The sequence below is a fragment of the Triticum urartu genome, chromosome 5, assembly GCF_003073215.2.
Source record: "Triticum urartu cultivar G1812 chromosome 5, Tu2.1, whole genome shotgun sequence".
Taxonomy (NCBI): Eukaryota; Viridiplantae; Streptophyta; class Magnoliopsida; order Poales; family Poaceae; genus Triticum; species Triticum urartu.
In genome coordinates this window covers 307,724,237-307,743,738 of record NC_053026.1, presented here as the reverse complement: position 1 = coordinate 307,743,738, position 19,502 = coordinate 307,724,237, and the positions used below count along the sequence as shown (strand labels likewise).

The window sequence follows — 19,502 nt, the reverse complement described above, 5'->3', positions numbered from 1 at the left end:
GCATACTGTGGGTATCCTCAAAAAAGAGAAGGTTCATCTCACGTCTATTATTGACGACTTGGAAGCTCTAGCAGAGGTTCGACCGCTATCTGAACATGAAATTGCAATCAAGAGCCAATCAAATGCACAAATAGCTTGACTTCTGAGAGAAGAGGAGCTCAAATGGTACCGGCATTCAAACTCTCAATTTATTCTCAAAGGGGATTCGAATACTAGATACTTTCATTGTGTAGTCAATGGCATACACCCGAAGAAACTTATTCATTCTCTTATACAGGAGGAGAGTACGATTGAAGGTCATGGGCAACTTAAATTGTATATTACTAATTATTATAAAAATCTGTTTGGGGCTCGAGAAGAGGGTAACTTCTCGATGGATGAGTCCCGAATAGATGATATTCCCCAAGTTTCTATTTGAGAAAAATAACCTTCTAACAGATCCTTCCTCCGAGGAGGAGGTAAAGAAGGCGGTTTTCCTAATTGAGCACAACAAGGCCTCGGGTCCAAATGGTTTTTGAGCTGAGTTCTATCAGAACTTCTGGGAGGTTATCAAACCGAACCTTCTAGATTTGTTTGGCCACCTCCATGCTGGACAACTAGATTTGTTTCGCCTAAACTTTGGTGAGATAATTTTATTGCCTAAGGTTAATGAGGCGGTAAGGATACAACAGTATAGACATATTTGCCTCCTTAATGTTAGTTTTAAAATCTTCACGAAAGTTGCGATGATTAGGATAAACTCGATGGCTGACCATGTGGTTCGCCCTTCCCATACTGCTCTCATGCAAGGTAGAAATATCCTAGATGGGGTGGTAATCCTTCATGAAATGGTTCGTGAACTACATCGGAATAAGTTGAATGGGGTAGTCCTCAAAATTGACTTTGAGAAAGCTTATGATAAAATCAAGTGGTATTTTCTTCAACAGACTCTCAGAATGAAAGGCTTCTCTACAGAGTGGCGCACTTTGATTCATAGCTTTGTTTGAGGAGGTAGTGTGGCCATTAAAGTCAATGATGTCGTTGGCCGCTACTTCGAAACGAAGAAAGGATTGATACAAGGTGACTCATTATTGCCCGTGCTATTTAATATAATGGTTGATATGTTATTTGTCATGATTGAGCATCCAAACGTTGATAGTCAAATTGATGGGGTAGTTGATCACCTTGTCGATGGTGGACTTTCTATCCTTCAATATGCTGATGATATGATTCTGTTTATGGATCGTCACCTAGAGAAAGCAAGGAATCTGATATTAATTTTATCAGCACTCGAACACCTCTCGGGTCTTAAGATAAAATTCCATAAAAGTGAATTGTTTTGTTTTGGTGAGGCCCATCTTTACGCTGAATTATCTGGCTGCGGGTTAGGCCCGTTTCCGATCAGTTATTTGGGGATACCAATACATTATCGGAGACTCAAAAATGTTGAATGGAAACACGTTGAGGAGAGACTACAAAAAAACTTAAGCAGTTGGGAAGGTAAACTACTATCTCTGGGTGGAAAATTGGTCCTCTTAAATTCAGTGCTAAGTAATATGGTACTATATATGATTTCTTTCTTCCTTTGCCTAAAGGAGTATTACATAGATTGGATTATTTTTTATTTCGATTCTTTTGGCAAGGAGATAGTGAAAAAAAATATCAACTGGCTAAATGGAGTGTGGTTTGTCGTCCCAAAGACCAAGGAGGGTTGGGTACTCATGCCCTTGAGGTTAAAAAATACCGGCCTCCTCGGGAAATGGCTATCTAAACCGCCAACGGAAAATGGTGCATGGAAAACCCTTCTAAGGAGAAAATATGTGGGCTTAAAGGCAGTATCCCAAGTATATTAGAAGCCTAGGGACTCACACTTTTCGGCTGGGCTAATGGATATGAAGAAATACTTCTTCCACTATGGATCCTTTGCTATTGAAGATTAATTATCGGAAATTAGATTTTTGGAGGATAAGTGGCTAGGAAATACTACACTTCGAGAACAATTTCTGGTTGTATACAATATTGTGCATCACAAGGATGATACTGTCGCCACGGTTTTGGAATCCTTTCCATCAAATGTGGCGTTCAGAAGAGATTTAATTGACCCCAGACTTGAATCATGGAACACTTTCTAACTGAGACTATCCACGATACAACTATCACCAGGAGCTAATGAATTTCGGTGGAACCTACAAGTGAATGGTAAATTCACCGCGGATTCTATGTATAGTGCTCTGATCCAGTCACAGGTGCGAGTTGATAACAATAAGAAGATTTGAAAGATGAAGATACCGTTTAAGAATAAAATCTTTGTGTGGTATCTTCGTCGAGGAGTCATTCTTACAAAGAACAACCTTATTAAGAGGAATTGACATGAAAATACACAATGTGTTTTTTGTCATCATGGCGAAACAATAAAACACTTGTTTTTCCAATGCAAATTGGCTCATTCTATATGGTCAGACATCTAAGTAGCTTTTGCCTTGTATCCTCCACATAGTGTTGCTAATATATTTGGCAACTCGTAACATGGATTGAGTATAGGTCTAGAATTCTTCTCAGGGTGGGAGCGCTTACCGTTAATTGGTCGCTTTGGCTATGTACAAATGATAAAGTATTTAACGGCAAAAGTATTTCTCTTTTGTAGGTTATCTACAAATGTACTGGTACGCTCTGTTTATGGTCGTCACAACATGTGGAGAATCGAGAGGTGTTTAATTACGGAAGTGTGTACACGCTTGGAGAACATGGCTAGAAATACTTTTAACCGACATGGATGACAACATGATTTTAGGATTGGCCCTCCAATGGTTTATGTGTCATACAGTCTTTTTCCATGGATACTTGTATTTCGTCTTTTTTTATAAGATTGGATTTGGTTTAGTTATGTGTATCTTAGTTATGAAAGACCGGATGTAATACTTAAATTGTTTACTCTATATAATAAAGTGCTCTTTATCGAAAAATTTAGAAATGGTTGGATGTACAGCGTTGGATCGACTTGCCAAAGTTCCGGTAAGGCTTCGCCAGCAAGTGTTTTTTGAAATATTTCATCGTGACTTATCGATTTATTGCAAAAGCAGGTAAGCAGCACTTGTAAAAAAAGAATCATGGTGCCCTCAAAAAAAAAGAATCATGGTGAGGAGAGCATTGCCGCGAAACTATCAGCGATGCTCCTGACGGTGGTCTGCGACACCGCCGACTCGCCGCCGAGGTACCACCTCTGGATCATCTCCGCCACGGCCGCGTTCTCCACCGCCACCTTGGCCTCCTCCTTGCCTTCTGTCACGAACGTTATCTCTGACGCGGCGGTGGGCGTGGCCGGGAAGTGGAAGGTGACGACGGAGCCGGGCCTGAAGTACTTGGACTGGAAGAAGTCGGAGACCTTCTCGAGCGCCTCCTCCTCGTCGTCCTCGTATTTGTCCGCCGCCACGAGGCGGTCCCTGACGGAGCTCTCGAGCTGCACGCCGTACTGCGACCCCTTGATCTCCTTGATCACCACCACCCTCAGCACCTTCTCCACCGGAGCTGCATGCACGCGCAACATCGTGTCAGAAACATATGACCAACGTCACTTGTCGGAGGTCGATTGTCATGCATCCATCGTCTCACCGGAGACCAGGGCGTCGAAGAAAGCCTCGTCCTCCATCAGCTGGCTCTTCCCCTTCCAGCCCTGCAGATGCTCCATGGCGCCGTCGACGTCGAGGTAGACCCCGACGGCGTTGAACTTGATCTGAAGGAAGTGGATCTCAATGTCCGTGACGCCTGCACGTTGAAGAACTTACTTTCGTCAAAAATAAAAAAAGATGCATTCGTATCGGTTTCGTCAGTCCAGGATTCTGGTGCTTGCCATGGCCGACGAGCGAGAGCGCCTTGGCGCCGGCGATTTCCCGCGGGAACGGGATGCCTTCCACTTCCACCGTGGCGGCGGCCTTCTTCTCCTGCTCCGATCCCACTGCAGTTCAAGCGAAATTCGATCAAAAGCTGAATATATTTTCTTTTTCACTCATGATAGTTAATAAGAGTAGAACTGGAGAAGCTTACTTGTTTTCTTGCAGAGGTCAACAGATGAAAGAGAAACAAAGAGGAAGTTGATGGAGCAGCTTTGCGTTTGTTATGGCAGAGATGGAAGAGCGTGGGCGTTTTATCGTCGTGCTTCCGTGCGATGGGGGTGGAGTAGGGGTAGGTGGGAATAGCAGGGGTGGACATGTGGCTGTACTGAGACTGTGAGATACAACTACCACTGAAGTAAGCGTCCAAACAAACAGCGGAGGGTTTAGGGGGTTAGGTGCATCTCGTGGTCAACAATCGTTCACGCAAATGGTTCTCCTTTTACTACGTGCTCCCTCCGTTTCTGATTATTTGTTTTAGATTTTTCTACCGTATGCAGACACGTTTGTGTTAGATACATCTTTATCTAAACAAATTTAAGACAGGTGATTTGAGACAGAGGTTAGATTTGTCTAGATGTTTCAGTGTTAGATATGTCTATATATAGACAAATGTAAGACAAGATTTTTGGGATGAGGGTAATACTCCTACTTGCTAGCATCTTTCTGCATCTACTATTGCCTTTTTGTTTCTTCGTATAGAAGGCAGGGACAGACAAGCATTTTGCAGGGACAGGGTAAGGTGTAGAAGATACAACATCGACCATTGCCTTTTTGTTTTTTCGTACAGAAGGCAATGCAAGGACAGGGTAAGGTTTAGAAGATACAACACCCCATCTGTTTAAATCTAAGACAAGCATTTTGCAGAGACAAGGTAAGGTGTAGAAGATACAACCTCTGTATCTGGATAAATCTAAGACACGCATTTTGCGATGGAGCTTAAACAGTACTTGCTAGCATCTTCCTGCATCCACCATTGTCTTTTTGTTTTTTCGTATATAAGGCGGGGACAGGGTAAGGTGTAGAAGGCGTGCAGGGTTAGTGGGCACAGAGGCAGGTCATTCCATTCCTTTCCAAAATTTGTTGGAGAGTCCCACTCCCTGCAATCAAAATCGGACGTGGCCTCTACAACAACCTAACATGATCCAGCCACCCTTTCTAATTCAAGTACTGGTATGCAATTATTATTATACTACTACTACTTAGCCTTTAGAGAGATGTTAAGCTACTACCGTGTACTCTTATCTTCCTCCTCTTTTACCAACGCAAGACAGCTGGAACTACTGCTAATCTACATCCAGTTTAACAAATCTCTAATTTAGTATAATCATCACCATGGGTTAAAAAGGAGAACCTAGTAGTTAAAAGAAGCACACATGACATGGTTTGGCATCTCTTCTCCGATTAAAAAACAGAAAAGGAAGAGCTGATCACACCATACAAGGAAAGTGCTTCTCTTCCAGTTTGATCTACCAACGAATTTACAGGATGGTCTGACCGAGTACGCTACACACAACATATGCAAGACAAGTGTTCTTCTCTTCCTCTAATCATCCTTCCAATAAGCTGAAACATACCAACTGTGCTGCTGCTCTTCACATCTCAATATGGTGAGAATGGTTGGGGATCTCTCCTTGGTTGTCCAGGGGCATGTACTGCGCCATGATAGCGCGGATCTCTGAATCCATGTAGCTCTGTATATGTAGAGAAAAAAAAGCAGTACAGACAAGGTTTAGACGACAGCCTAGAGTTGTCCATGTCTAACAGTCAATCTGTACAAGTATCTTACCCGGATCCTGTACTTGTACACCGCGTATCCTGCGATTCCTACTGCCGCTAGGCCAAACAATAGAAACCATAGGAAATTCCAGCCTACCCGTGCTCCTGCATCCTTGCCTGAATAAAATGTGTTGACTTTGTAAGCTTTTAATAGATAATCTATTGAAGAAACAAACACAAATAAGATGAGCGAGCATCATATAGATTATTATAGCTAGCCTGCATTTTGGGGGATCTTATGGCCTCCAAATATCACAGGTTTAATTAGCTTAAGTATATAGGCGCAACTGCTGGGGCAATAGTAAGCTTGTTATAGGAGATATGCACATACTTATGCACGTATCATGCTCCTTCATGTACAGCAAGCCACCACCGCACCCGCACTCGTAGCTTCCCCAAGTGTTCTTGCATTTGCATTCCTTGCACTGGCATGCAGTCCTTTCCTTGCACTCATCAACATCTAGCACAAAATATTTCACATCAGCACAGCAACTAAGGAGTGCCAATAATATGACCAACAATGTTCAGTGTGCTTGGATTGTGACGGAATTCTAGGTGGATATTCATATTTCTTCACTCAAACACAAAACATTTTTGTTATTTTTTAAAAACTACAACCTACAGGTTAGTCCAAAAGAATTGTTCCTATAGGTTCATATTCACATTTGCGCACTGAAAGCTACTAATTCTGCACGGCAAACAAACACTTGTGATAGCATAATGGAGTTTGGGGACTGACTCTTACCTTCACATTTGTGGACACCGTCACCTTTGAACCCAACTGGACATTTACAGCCACCATCCTGCAGGTTATGAACACCAGAAATATGCCTTTAGATTTCAGATAATACATGTGGCAGCATTAAGGTTAGCAAAAATCTGAACTGATGACTTACAGTGCAGGCAGAGTGTGTCAGGCCATTCCTGGTCTCTTTCCAACATCCACCATTGTTAATCTCACAGCGACCAGATCCTGAAGCTAAAATAACAAGGGCAGGTATAACAATATTCAATGAGACTAAACTTGCTTGTTCGGGTATAGGGTTAGAGTGGTAGAAAGTACTATCAGAGGCAGGGTATGGTCCATGACATTATTTCAATACTGAAAAATAAACAAAGAAAATATTATCCTAATTTCCTTGTATAGGTACCTTCACAATGGATGTAGCCATCACCAACAAATTTTACACCTTTCACAACCGGGCATTCGCAAACTCTACCACGGAAAGTATCCTACATATACAACACACAAGTAACATCATATGCATATGCTAAAAAGAGAAGAGTGTTATCCCATGAACTAGAACTTAGCAGAGAAGATAAGACCACCACAAGTACCTTGCATGCAGATATGTTAGCAGCCTTATCGTACCAACAGCCACCATTATTCTCCAAGCACTCGTTGGTTTGTATATCTACAATTGGATAACAAGATTTGAAGATGTTTAAGAGAAGGATACAAGACAGGTTATGCTTGCCCTACTCACAAAGCAGCACCAAGGAAAAGGGTATGGACATGAATGCACTAACCTTCACTCAAGCAGACGGCAGGCTCAGTGGTTTCCTGGAAACCTGCACAAAGTGCTTTAAGAACTGCCCCTTTGTCAAGTTTCCCTGAGAAACAAATGCTAGGATAAGCACAACCAGAACCACGTAACTTTGCTGGTAGCTATAGTTATTTGCATTGGTGGACGGAGCACACACCTCTGTATTGTCTATTATTAATGACCAGTGTTGGTAAGATAGTGACATCACCACGAGCACCTTTGCCAATCTATGTAAGACGGTCCATTATGATACAACATGATCACAAGCGGGGTGAATGGAAGAAATAAATCATACAAAAGTACCAAGTACTAACCTGAGCATCCTGTTCAGCTTTCAGCACATGATTTTCTTCATCAGCATTTGGATCACCAATACACTTATCTATTGCTTTGTGATCAAGTCCTGAAAATCATGAACACGTTCAATACAATTATCTACACTTCACCTTAAAAGATAATAAAGAGGCGATGCAAAGACCAACATACCAAGTGACTTGATAACTCCATCAGCACATTCCTTGGTATACTTCTTTTCCTTCATTGGGCAGCGGATTGCAAAATCGGTCACGTAGTCCCACCATAACCAAGGTTTCTTATTCTCCTTCGCAACTTTATAAACACATACTTGACGCAAATTTTGAACCACCACGTCTTTCCCGTCATACCCTTTGCTGAAATCCTGTTCCGGGTCAGGTGCACAGTACCTTCCATGGTTGATACACTGGGATTTGCACTGCTTGCTTAGTGTGAAGGCCTCCGGGCAATACCAGGTAATGTAATGAGGAGTAAACTGTGTGTATCCCTTTTTCTCAAGTATCTGTGCTGGTCCTTTAAAGCTCTTAACGAAATCAATCTGGCTGTCGCATTTGGGACCACATTCATCGTTACTGTTGGTCCAGAACTCGTATTCAACACGCTCATCAGGGTGAGGCAGGGACTCCCTCCAATCTAAATTCACATTAACCATGTGACCGCCATCGACTGCTTTCCTGAGTCTGTCCCCAAAGCTCTTTGTTATCAGCGCTGATGGTATGGTGATGTTCTCTAAATAATCAGCCCTTCCGCTCTCTTCAGGTGTATCCATTGTAATTAGAGGCTCATCCTTGTCATCAGCAACCAGAATAGCCGCCACTCCCGCGTTCTGAGCATTCCATGCCTTCTTTGTGAAGAAGCAATCTATATAGAACAGGAAAAACCATGTTTTATGTAATCAACGGCATATTTTACTTAAACACAACATGATTGAGCATATTTTAATTGACCGAGTAGAATGCAACATGGCCAAGCAGACAAATAAGAATGTTAAACAAGAATCGGCTGAAACAAAATCAGCGGAACATCACAGAGAGGTCAAACACCAAGAAAGTGACATGGGTACTAAAGAAATCACAGGAGGTGTTCACGGTAAAGGCTTTTCAGATTCTAAGTGTGACCCAGACTGTAAGACAGGGATTTCGTCGTTGTACGAAATCCGGTCAACTAACATTCAGCTCAATCACTATCATCACATGCCAAGATCTAATTTTCAACGCACAGAAAAGACTAGACGAATTAACAAAAGATACTTATCTCACTTCTAGGGCCAATTATATCCGTGCAGGCAAAAGGAAAGGAAACAATTCTCTACAGTAATCTGCTCACCTCCCCGGTCGACTAGCAAGAAGGTGGGCAAGGACCCGGGCTTGGCCTTGTAGGAGATGTCGAAGTCGTCAAAGCTCTTGCAGGCCTTCCGGTTGGACTTAGGGTAGGCGACGACGCCGACCATGGTGCCCCCGTACTGCGGCACGCCGAAGTTGCCAATGGCGCACTCATAGCTGCCCTTAAGAGAGTCCGGCGCCGTGACCTTGAGGCTGTTCTTCTCCACGACGAATCTCCCCTCGCAGCAGCAGCAGAAGCCGTACAGGAGCACGGCCAGCAACAGCAGCAGCCGCGGCGTCGCCGGCGGCGCGGATCGGAGCCTCATGCTCCAATCCGGCGACTGAGCCTCGAGGAAGGATCGATCTTGGTTCCGGGGGCTGTACGGGCGAGGAAAGACGGGGGGATAAGCGGGATTTAGCGGAAAGACTGGTACTTTAGGACGCGGAGGAAGGTGTTGGAGTGCGTTTATGGTATTTGGATGGGCGGAGGAGTTGGGAGTTGGGGAGATTTTAGGGGAGAAGATGGTTGCGGGAAAGGAGAAGGGTACGGACTACGTAGAGGCCATGGTGGTAAAACCTCTTTTACTTTGTTTTTTTTTCTTTACCCAAAGCGTCGTAGAGTTGAACACTTCTTCTTTGTTCTGTTTTGGTTCCTTTTTCTGGTGGAATTAGTAAGTTTTATTAGTACATGAAAATAAAGATAATTGGCGACCCTCAGCCAGGTTTCAGCAAACAATGTCCCTGCCGTCTGATTTGGTCACACAGATCTTAACGCAAATCCGACACCATGTCAGCTCTCTGAAAGTGGTCGTTGTGGCTCATCCCTTGGCGAGCGTCCTTTTTTCTTTTTCCTTCAAAAAAAAGAAGAAGCAGAGAGGTAGGCTAGAGAGGTGGTTGTGAACACTTTCCGCTCAAACAACTTTTATATATTCGAGTTATTTTGTTTTAAATTCGTTATTTCATTTGCAAACAAAATCCTGAAAGTTGCCACTGCTTGATAGAACGAAAATCTCTATAATTTTTGGAGGCGATATTTTTCTAAATGTGTCATGTGCATTTTTATTATATTTAGCATGACAATTTTGCCCATGTTTTTACAATGCCCCCATGGCAGTTTTTAATTCGAGCATGGCATTTTAATAATTAATTACATGGCACTTTCATTATTAAAAGAATGGCAGTTTTATTTTTAAGAGCATGTCATTTATTATTAGTAACATGACAACTTTTACCTTTTGTCAAAAGGATGGCATTTTATTATTAGGAGATGGTAGTTTTTATTATTAACAGGTGGCAGTTTTATTTTGGAGAGCATGACATTTTTATTATTGTTGAAATGGGATATTTATTATAAAGAGGATGAAAATTTTAATGTCAACTAGATGAGACCCGCGCGTTGCTGCGGGAATTTGTTGCTTATAATGTTTAATATTATAAATAAACTCTTTCATCGAATAGTAGAAGCTCATTGAAAAAAAATGTCAGGAGGCATAGTGTGTTGGGTCCGTTCTACCGATGAAGGTGAATTAGAAAGTCTCCCAGGTAAACCGTCAAATATGTATATGGTATGTATTATGTAGATGATAGAATGAACTATTCATAAATTTGAGCACGTGCACAAATACTATAGTATAAAATGATTCCAATACAAATCCAATCGCCATTCATGTGGTATATTCCACAATCTTTTCTGGGGTTGCACATACCAATCCAATATAGTTACCCTCCAAAATATATGCAACACACACTCTCTCTCTCTTTCTCTTTGTTCTAGGGGATGCTTAGACACATCAACACTAATGGAAAATTTGATCGGAACATGCATAGACACCGAGTCGCCATGGAGACAACGCGGATGGCGCAGATCCACTACTTAAATTTGAAGAAGCTGTTAGAACACCCGATCAATAAAAATTTACTTTTTCTTGGAGAAGATGAATAGGGAGAATAACATCAGTAACTTTGCCTAATTACATGAGTGGAACGAAAGGAGAAGAAGATGAAGGTAATTAAGGAGACGAAGGAGCACATATTTTATACCGGCAAGGAGCGCATATCTAAAGGATGGCAGTTTTTTAAGTTTAGGATGGCGAAAGAAAATATGGATCAATCAAAAAAATGAAACTTGTAATGTGGCATTTAAAAAAATAACTGGGCCTTTTGGGTCTAGGAGGTCGCGCTGGGCTGCCAACTAGCGGACGAGCAGAGCAGATCCCCTAGCGAATGGTTCATTCGTTGGGGGCAGCTCCCGGCGATCAAACACTAGATATTGGCGTCCTAGAGTTAAGGTCGGCTACGAATACAATCTGATATTTTGAGGAGTTTTGTCAACATTCTCTTCAACAAACCCATCCATATATAGGGAACCCAAACCCGACAGTGGCCATGGCCAGGGTTTAATATTAGTTTTAGGTTCCACTTTCGGAGTCATCAGACACAAAATATTTGAGCCTTTCCCTTGATGATTTTGTGCACACACAGAGTTCGAGCTGGCAAAAGTGACGCCATATTATAATTACATAGAATCTCCATGAAACTCCCACGGGCAGGATGGTCCTATTATAAATAATTTCTAATCATTAAATCTACTATTTATAAATAGTTGATTCTTACTAATTCTAATTCTCTCAACATGCGGCCTTCTACCTCACCAAGTGTGTCATGTTAGCGTCCACTGTTACTATTTTATAGCCCCATGCAAACCACATGCATACTCGTCGTTCACACGCAGTGTAAGTATGCAACATTTCTACATTAAAAAAAGTTGTACCTTTTGATTTAGATCATTGTCTTAATACATAATTCATTTGAATTAATATGTAAATTCCCATCGCAGTACGCAGGGAAATCACCTAGTTTCATATACGGCAAAAGAACATAATTTCTTTTTTGCAGCTTCCACTTGGGGGAGGGGTCCCCATGCGAATTTCATTCCAAAGGCCGCGCTAACTCGAGGAGATCCCCAATGTGGCACAATTCAGTATGATTTTTAACTTCACTTGTTGTTAGCGAAATTGTCAACATAGTATGATCGAAGGTAATGTTTGGGATTACATCTTCGATATAGGAGCATAGTTATGATTGCTCGGACATCATCAAACTTGTTGGGCAACACATGAAGGTAACCACTCCTTTCCCATGTTGAGCACTTCATCTCTTCTTGGCTATGACCATTCTTCTCTCATGAGACCCCATAGTTGCATGCATTTGGGAAGGTTACAAACGTGTGAAAAGTTTCCTTTTCATCCATTCCACATAGAGGACACAATAGTGGGACTATCGGATGGTGCTTCTGTTTACATATACTAGATGGTGCTTCACACATTGAAGAAGGTGGAGAGGCCATTGCGACACTCTGGAGAGAAAGGAGGAGAGTTGGGTGCACTGGCCTTGCTGGTATTTGCTTTATACGAGGAAGGAGTCGAAAGGCTTGCATGGAAGGGCGATCAAACATCAGAGGGCGACGATACACCATCGTGTCATGTCCGGTCGTCCATCCATTTGACTGTTCAATTCTCGAAGCCATCTTAATCAACATGCATTTGGAATAGACGTGGGGTTAGTTTGCCTACTCGGCTATCCCACCCAAAGGCCTACTGGCACCGAGATGGTGTCTGGGCGGACATATAAGGTGGGTTTGCTCCTTTCATCCCAGCCCGTGACCTGTTTCCCTGGGGTCGACCACAACTCAATGTGGGCCAGAGTTGGACGTAGGTAGGAAGGAACGGCTTTTCTACATCTACGGATACATCATATGGAAATGGACTTACGCTCTGTTGTGGGATGTTTTGGTTGGAAATCAAGGGTGGGAGGAGAGTCCACGTGAAAATCAGGTGGGCTGGTTTTTGGTGGGGAGAGATCCATAAGTATCAATCTGTAGAATTCTGACCTCAGGGAAATAGCCAGGGTCTTTATCTGCTTGGCAAACACGACATTGAATGTCACCTGGTTAAGCACGGATGGGGCCTTCACCAGCGATAGTGAATCGCGAGGTGTCTTTTGCCGAGTCGATTTTCGGTGTCAATGCCATGAGTGGTGCATGGGTTCTCGTACCCGGGTTTAGTTGTGGCAAGGCATGAGCCTATGACGGTCATTCGTCTATGCATATATATGTTCAGTCGCCTGCCATGAGATTATGGTTGGTCTGCATTGAAAATGCAAAGAGGGGTAGAATTCTTTGGCCTTTCGGTCCCGCCCCGTCTGTTGTCTGTTGCCCCCTCGCTTCACATGTTTTGCCTCATCTATTTAAAGGTCATTTACCCGGGATTTCTAGAAACCGATATTGCGTTGCCCTGCTCGGTGCCCTCTAGGGCTACATGTTTGTTTGGCGCCACCGGGTAAAGGTCTCTGGATGCTGCGGTTGTCTGTTTGGCAGAGTGGAGTCTGTCGATCCACCCCATTGTTGTATACTGTGGAGACCAACTGGCTGGTGAAGGGCGGTTGGCTCCTGTGCCTTGTGCTATAGAGGTTCATGGGTTCTTACATACAATATTTTAAAGCATACACTATGCATAAAACAATAAAAAATATAAGCCACTTAGGTGCACACACTACACCATCTACGTCTTCCTGGGGCGCTTGCCAACGATATGGCTCTCCGTGGACTCCTTTGTTATAGAAGGCAAACATGTGCTCATATCCAAGATCCGCATGCACATGTCGTAGCTTGCATAAACGTCCTTCGCGATGTAAATGATGTACTCTGGGTCTAGGGGTTGCTCTCATGTGCATGCAGGTTCTCCATATCAATGCCATATTTCATGCCAATGTAGGAGGGATTGATGATGGTCGCATCAAGATCAACCACAGAGTCATTCTCATGTCTGTTGTCGACGATCTTGTATTGCTTCTAGATGTCGATGAAGCAAATATGCCCTAGAGGCAATAATAAAGTTGTTATTTATATTTCCTTATATCATGATAAATGTTTATTATTCATGCTAGAATTGTATTAACCAGAAACTTAGTACATGTGTGAATACATAGACAAACAGAGTGTCCCTAGTATGCCTCTACTTGACTAGCTCGTTAATCAAAGATGGTTAAGTTTGCTAGCCATAGACATGTGTTGTCATTTGATGAACAATATCACATCATTAGAGAATGATGTGATGGACAAGACCCATAAGTTAGCTTAGCACTATGATCCTTTAGTTTATTGCTATTGCTTTCTTCATGACTTATACATGTTCCTATGACTATGAGATTATGCAACTCCCGAATACCGGAGGAACACTTAGTGTGCTATCAAACATCACAACGTAACTGGGTGGTTATAAAGATGCTCTACAAGTGTCTCCGATGGTGTTTGTTGAGTTGGCATAGATCAAGATTAGGATTTGTCACTCCGATTGTCAGAGAGGTATCTCTGGGCCCTCTCGGTAATGCACATCACTATAAGCCTTGCAAGCAATGTGACTAATAAGTTAGTTACGGGATGATGCATTGCGAAACGAGTAAAGAGACTTGCCAGTAATGAGATTGAACTAGGTATTGAGATACCGACGATCGAATATCGGGCAAGTAACATACCGATGACAAAGGGAACAACGTATATCGTTATGCGGTTTGACCGATAAAGATCTTCGTAGAATATGTGGGGGACAATATGAACATCCAGGTTCCGCTATTGGTTATTGACCGGAGACGTGTCTCGGTCATGTCTACATAGTTCTCGAACCCATAGGGTGTGCACGCTTAACGTTCGGTGACGATCGGTATTATGAGTTTATGTGTTTTGATGTACCGAAGATAGTTCGGAGTCCCGGATATGATCACGGACATGATGAGGAGTCTCGAAATGGTCGAGAAATAAAGATTAATATATTGGATGACTATATTCGAACACCGGATGAGTTCCGGGGGTCACCGGATAATTATCGGAGTGTCGGGGGGTTATCGGAACCCCGGGGGGAACTAATGGGCCACATGGGCCTTAGTAGAGAGAGTACAGGGGAAGCATAATATCTCACCCAAATCTAGCAAATCCTACGTCCAGCTGTATCCATCCTTCAACACATAACCGAGAAACCTTCGGAAATCATTTACCTCAACCTTCGAAAAGCATCCGTTATACAAGTCATGGAAATACTCCCGAACTCCCGCCCCAGTACTGGGTGGCGTTGAGGTTATCTCACCAATAACTGCATAAAAGAGATTTTCGATGTCGGCGAAACTCAGGTATTCTAGAATCTCAACGATAAAATTGTGACGACAACACCTCGGAGCTCAACTCCCCGGGACACTGCCACAACCCCTAAATGTCAGGAGACACCAAGAACAATGTTCTCGTCACAAAACCATCGGAATGATTCCAAGATACCCGTGTGATCCTGAATTTTTTTTAGTGAAATTTGAGAAGAGAAGAGTCAAAACTCTACGTTAGGATGCCTCACCAGAGCGACGAAGGGACTGAGGAGTAAAAAGAATTCCTAACTCTCCGATATATATAATTCTAAATGACTCAAAACATTTTTCTAGACTCAACAACGCCAACAATTCGATCAAGCAGGGGGCTCCTAAGGTCGGGGAAGGCTCTGATACCAACTTGTAACGCCCTCGATGCGACTATATCTCCTACGTGTCGAAGCACGACTTAGAGGCATAACCACATTCAAAGCAATGTCGCACGTGAGGTAATCTTCGCAAACAACCCATGTACATAAATAAAGGGGAAAGGTACATAGTTGGCTTACACTCGCCACATCACACAAATACATAAATAAGTCATTACATTCATCCAATACACCCAGGGTCCGACTATGGTACCAAAATAAAGATCAACCCCCAAATGCGACAAAGTCCCCGATCACCCCAACTGGGCACCACTACTGATCATCTGGGAAAGACACATAGTAACGACGAGAGTCTTCATCGAACTCCCACTTGAGCTCGGTCATATCCTCTGGAACGGTATCATCGGTCCCTGCATCTGGTTTAGGAAGGAATCTGTGAGTCACGGGGACTCAGCACTCTCACACCCTCACGATCAAGACTATTTAAGCTTATAGGTAAGGAAAAGGTATGATGTGGAGCTGCAGCAAGCGACTAGCATATATGGTGGCTAACATATTTGCAAAAGAGAGCGAGAAGAGAAGGCAAAAGCATGGTCGAACAACTATGATCAAGAAGTGATCCTAGAACAACCTACTTCAAGCATTACTCCAACACCGTGTTCACTTCCCGGACTCCGCCGAGAAGAGACCATCACGGTAACACACGTGGTTGGTGCATTTTAATTAAGTTAAGTTTCAGGTTATCTACAACCGGACATTAACAAATTCCCATCTGCCCATAACCGCGGGCACGGCTTTCAAAAGTTCAAATCCCTGCAGGGGAGTCCCAACTTAGCCCATCACAAGCTCTCACAGTCAACGAAGGATATTCCTTCTCCCAAGACAATCCGATCAGACTCGGCATCCCGGTTACAAGACATCCTCGGCAATGGTAAAACAAGTCCAGCAACACCGCCCGAATGTGCCGACAAATCCCGATAGGAGCTGCACATATCTCGTTCTCAAGGCACACTCGGATGAGACTAGCTACGAGTAAAACCAACCCTCAAGTTTCCCCGAGGTGGCCCCGCAGGCAGCTCAGTCGGACCAACACTCAAAGGAGCACTGGCCCAAGGGGTTTTAAATAAAGATGACCCTTGGGCTCCGGAAACCCAAGGGAAAAAGAGGCTAGGTGGAAAATGGTAAAACCAAGGTTGGGCATTGCTGGAGGAGTTTTATTCAAGGCGAACTATCAAGGGTTTCCCATTATAACCCAACCGTGTAAGGAATGCAAAATCCGGGAACATAACACCGATATGACGGAAACTAGGGCGGCAAGAGTGGAACAAAACACTAGGCATAAGGCCGAGCCTTCCACCCTTTTACCAAGTATATAGGTGCATTAAGATAAACAAGATAATATGGTGATATCCCAACAATAAACATGTTCCAACAACGAACGATCTCCAATCTTCACCTGCAACTAGCAACGCTATAAGAGGGGCTGAGCAAAGTGGTAACATAGCCAAACAACGGTTTGCTAGGACATGATGGGTTAGAGGTTTGACATGGCAATTTGGGAGGCATGATAAGCAAGTGGTAGGTATCGTAGCATAGGCATAGCAAATTAGCGAGCATCTAGCAAGCAAAGATAGAAGTGATTTCGAGGATATGGTCATCTTGCCTGCAAAATTCTCAGAGTTGCCTTGATCCTCGTAAACGAACTCAATAGGCTCCTAGTTCACGAACTCGTATCCCGGCTCTACCCAAGCAAGAACAACAAGCAAAAAGGAACACAATCAACCACGTGCAATGCTCAAGCCTCATGATGCAAACATGGTATGATATGCGGGATGCGGTATGTGATGCATATGCATGATTTGGAAAGGAATGATTGAACCCGGCCTCAACTTGTAAAACCAAGAGTGCCATTGGAAAGGGGAGTTGATTTCGGTTGAAATTGATATAAAGATCACCGGAATTGGATGCACAGTTTGGAAATGGCAAGCAAAACAAATATGGCACCGATCTGCGATAATCAGCAAGTAGCCATCTAAATGCATCAAGAGAAATATTGTACAGCACTCAAACATGAAAACAAAATACATGGCAGGGATCCACTCATGATGCTTGACAAAAAATGAACACTGAGCTACGGCTAATTCATCCATTAACAGGTTCAAACAAGCATGGCAAAAGTGCAAATGATAACAGGTTTCAGACTTAGTGAAATTAACACAAGTCTGGAATTTATCAGCAGGAAGCAAACTTTAGAGCATGAAAACTACATGCTACAGGAACATATCATGGCAAAGCAAGGCATGTCAGGAAGCTACTCAAAGCAAATAACAAAAGTCCCTTAGTGACCTTGAGCCAAAAGGGATCAGAAAATACAATTGCAAGCATGTGAACATAGCAAATATATAAACAGATTCAGACTTAGTGAAAAACTGGAGCATGCAAAACAGATTAACAAGTAGGCATGTATACAAGCTCGATGCACTCACTACAGAGAATGGCATGACAAACTAAGTATACACCCATCAAGAATACATGGCATAGAAGCTAGACATGGCAGGAACAACAACATAGCATGCATGGATCAATAGCAACATCCTCGGCAAAATCGCTAAACATGTCAACAATCTGCTAGTAACATTTTATAGCAAAAGTAGAGCTCGATTGACTCAAGCTAGGGTGCTCCATAATTGCAAACAAAGACATGGATCGATAGAGCACAACAAGATTAACAGAACATCCTTACTGATCATCCTCAAAAGAGACACGGATCACTAGGAAACAACATGAACATATGACATAAAAACAATATCAGGACAAGGACTTAGAGAAATTCTAAGTCCCTGAAATCAGCATCACCGAGTAAGCTACTTTGCATGCTTGTACTAGTCACCACAAAGATCACAAAAATACATGGCATACACCCCTGTAAAGATGGCATGGCATTCTACAAAACACATGTAGATCTCAGGATCATAGTATGCATACATTAATCATGGCAAAAATGACAAAATGCCATTTGCTGAAACAGATCTGACATATTCCTCACATAGCCCTCTTCCAACAGCATTTTGGGCATCAAGATGAGCTCAAATGAAAATGATGCAATGAGATTAAATGATGTACTCATCGAGACAAACATTTTGATATGCTACACGCACGAATCAGAGCTACGGGTGCAGTGTTATGGCATGATGAAGATTGCAAAATATTAGGGTTTCGGGAGGGAAAAGTCAACCCTCGCATTTTGGATCTGGATCTGGCCGGGCGGTACTGTAGCTGCGTACTGTTCACCGACGGAGTCCGAGGTCGCCAGAGACGTGACGCTCGCCGGAGGAAGGAGAGGCCGGGGCGGAGCCGGCTTGCCGGGGCGACGCGGCGGAGGAGAGCGGCGGCTGGAGCGGCGTCGAGGCGGTGCGGGGCGGACCGGGCGGCGGCGCGGCGAGTGGGGCGGCGGGGCGCGGCGGGTCGCCGGCGATGGCGACGGTGGCCGGCGCGAGCTCCTCGCCGGAGCTGGAGGCGACGGGCGGCGCGAGCGCTGCGGAGGAGGCGACCCGGATCGGCGCAGGGAGGGCCGACCTCGGGCCCGGCGTGCTTCGGCGTGGGGGCGGCCGGAGTCGACACATGGTGCGAGCTGAGTGGGTGGCGGCGGTGCGTCCGGTTGAATCGGACAATGTCCGGCGGCGCGCGAGGGAGTTTTAGGGTTAGGGGAAGAAGAGGCCCGAGATTTGGAATGAGGGGTCTATATATAGGCGTAGAGGGAGCTAGGAAGCTCCAAATGAGGTGCGGTTTTCGGCCACGCGATTGTGATCGAACGCTCTAGATGATGGAGAGGGTTTAGGTGGGTTTTGGGCTAGTTTGGAAGGGTGTTGGGCTGCAACACACACGAGGCCTTTTCGGTCCTTCGGTTAACCGTTGGAGTATCAAATGAAGTCCAAATGGCATGAAACTTGACAGGCGGTCTACCGGTAGTAAACCAAGGCCGCATGACAAGTCTTGGTCCAATCCGAAAACATTTAACCCCCCCCCCACACACACACAAAAAAGAGGTAGAAAGGACCACCGGAGGAGATAGGAGCGCCGGAATGCAAAACGGACAACGGGAAAAATGCTCGGATGCATGAGACGAACACGTATGCAAATGCAATGCACATGATGACA

General features: G+C 43.8%; 2 protein-coding genes across 2 annotated transcripts; both read right to left on the bottom strand.

Annotated features, from left to right (window-relative positions):
• Nucleotides 1-2,967: 2,967 nt before the first annotated feature.
• Nucleotides 2,968-4,194, bottom strand: LOC125508746 (chalcone isomerase-like protein 2). Its single transcript, XM_048673533.1, has 4 exons — nucleotides 4,021-4,194; nucleotides 3,827-3,931; nucleotides 3,589-3,741; nucleotides 2,968-3,504 (listed from the first exon to the last, which is right to left on the bottom strand). Coding segments are annotated over exons 1-4 (654 nt in total). The 5' UTR covers nucleotides 4,022-4,194; the 3' UTR covers nucleotides 2,968-3,109.
• Nucleotides 4,195-5,248: 1,054 nt separating this feature from the next.
• On the bottom strand, nucleotides 5,249-9,379 carry LOC125508745 (vacuolar-sorting receptor 1-like). The gene is made up of 12 exons (XM_048673532.1): nucleotides 8,834-9,379; nucleotides 7,679-8,368; nucleotides 7,507-7,595; nucleotides 7,350-7,419; nucleotides 7,176-7,259; nucleotides 6,984-7,060; nucleotides 6,797-6,878; nucleotides 6,542-6,624; nucleotides 6,391-6,448; nucleotides 5,977-6,105; nucleotides 5,656-5,762; nucleotides 5,249-5,560 (listed from the first exon to the last, which is right to left on the bottom strand). Exons 1-12 carry the CDS (start codon nucleotides 9,153-9,155, stop codon nucleotides 5,462-5,464), a joined length of 1,890 nt encoding a protein of 629 aa, XP_048529489.1. The 5' UTR covers nucleotides 9,156-9,379; the 3' UTR covers nucleotides 5,249-5,461.
• Between the last annotated feature and the right edge of the window lie 10,123 nt (nucleotides 9,380-19,502).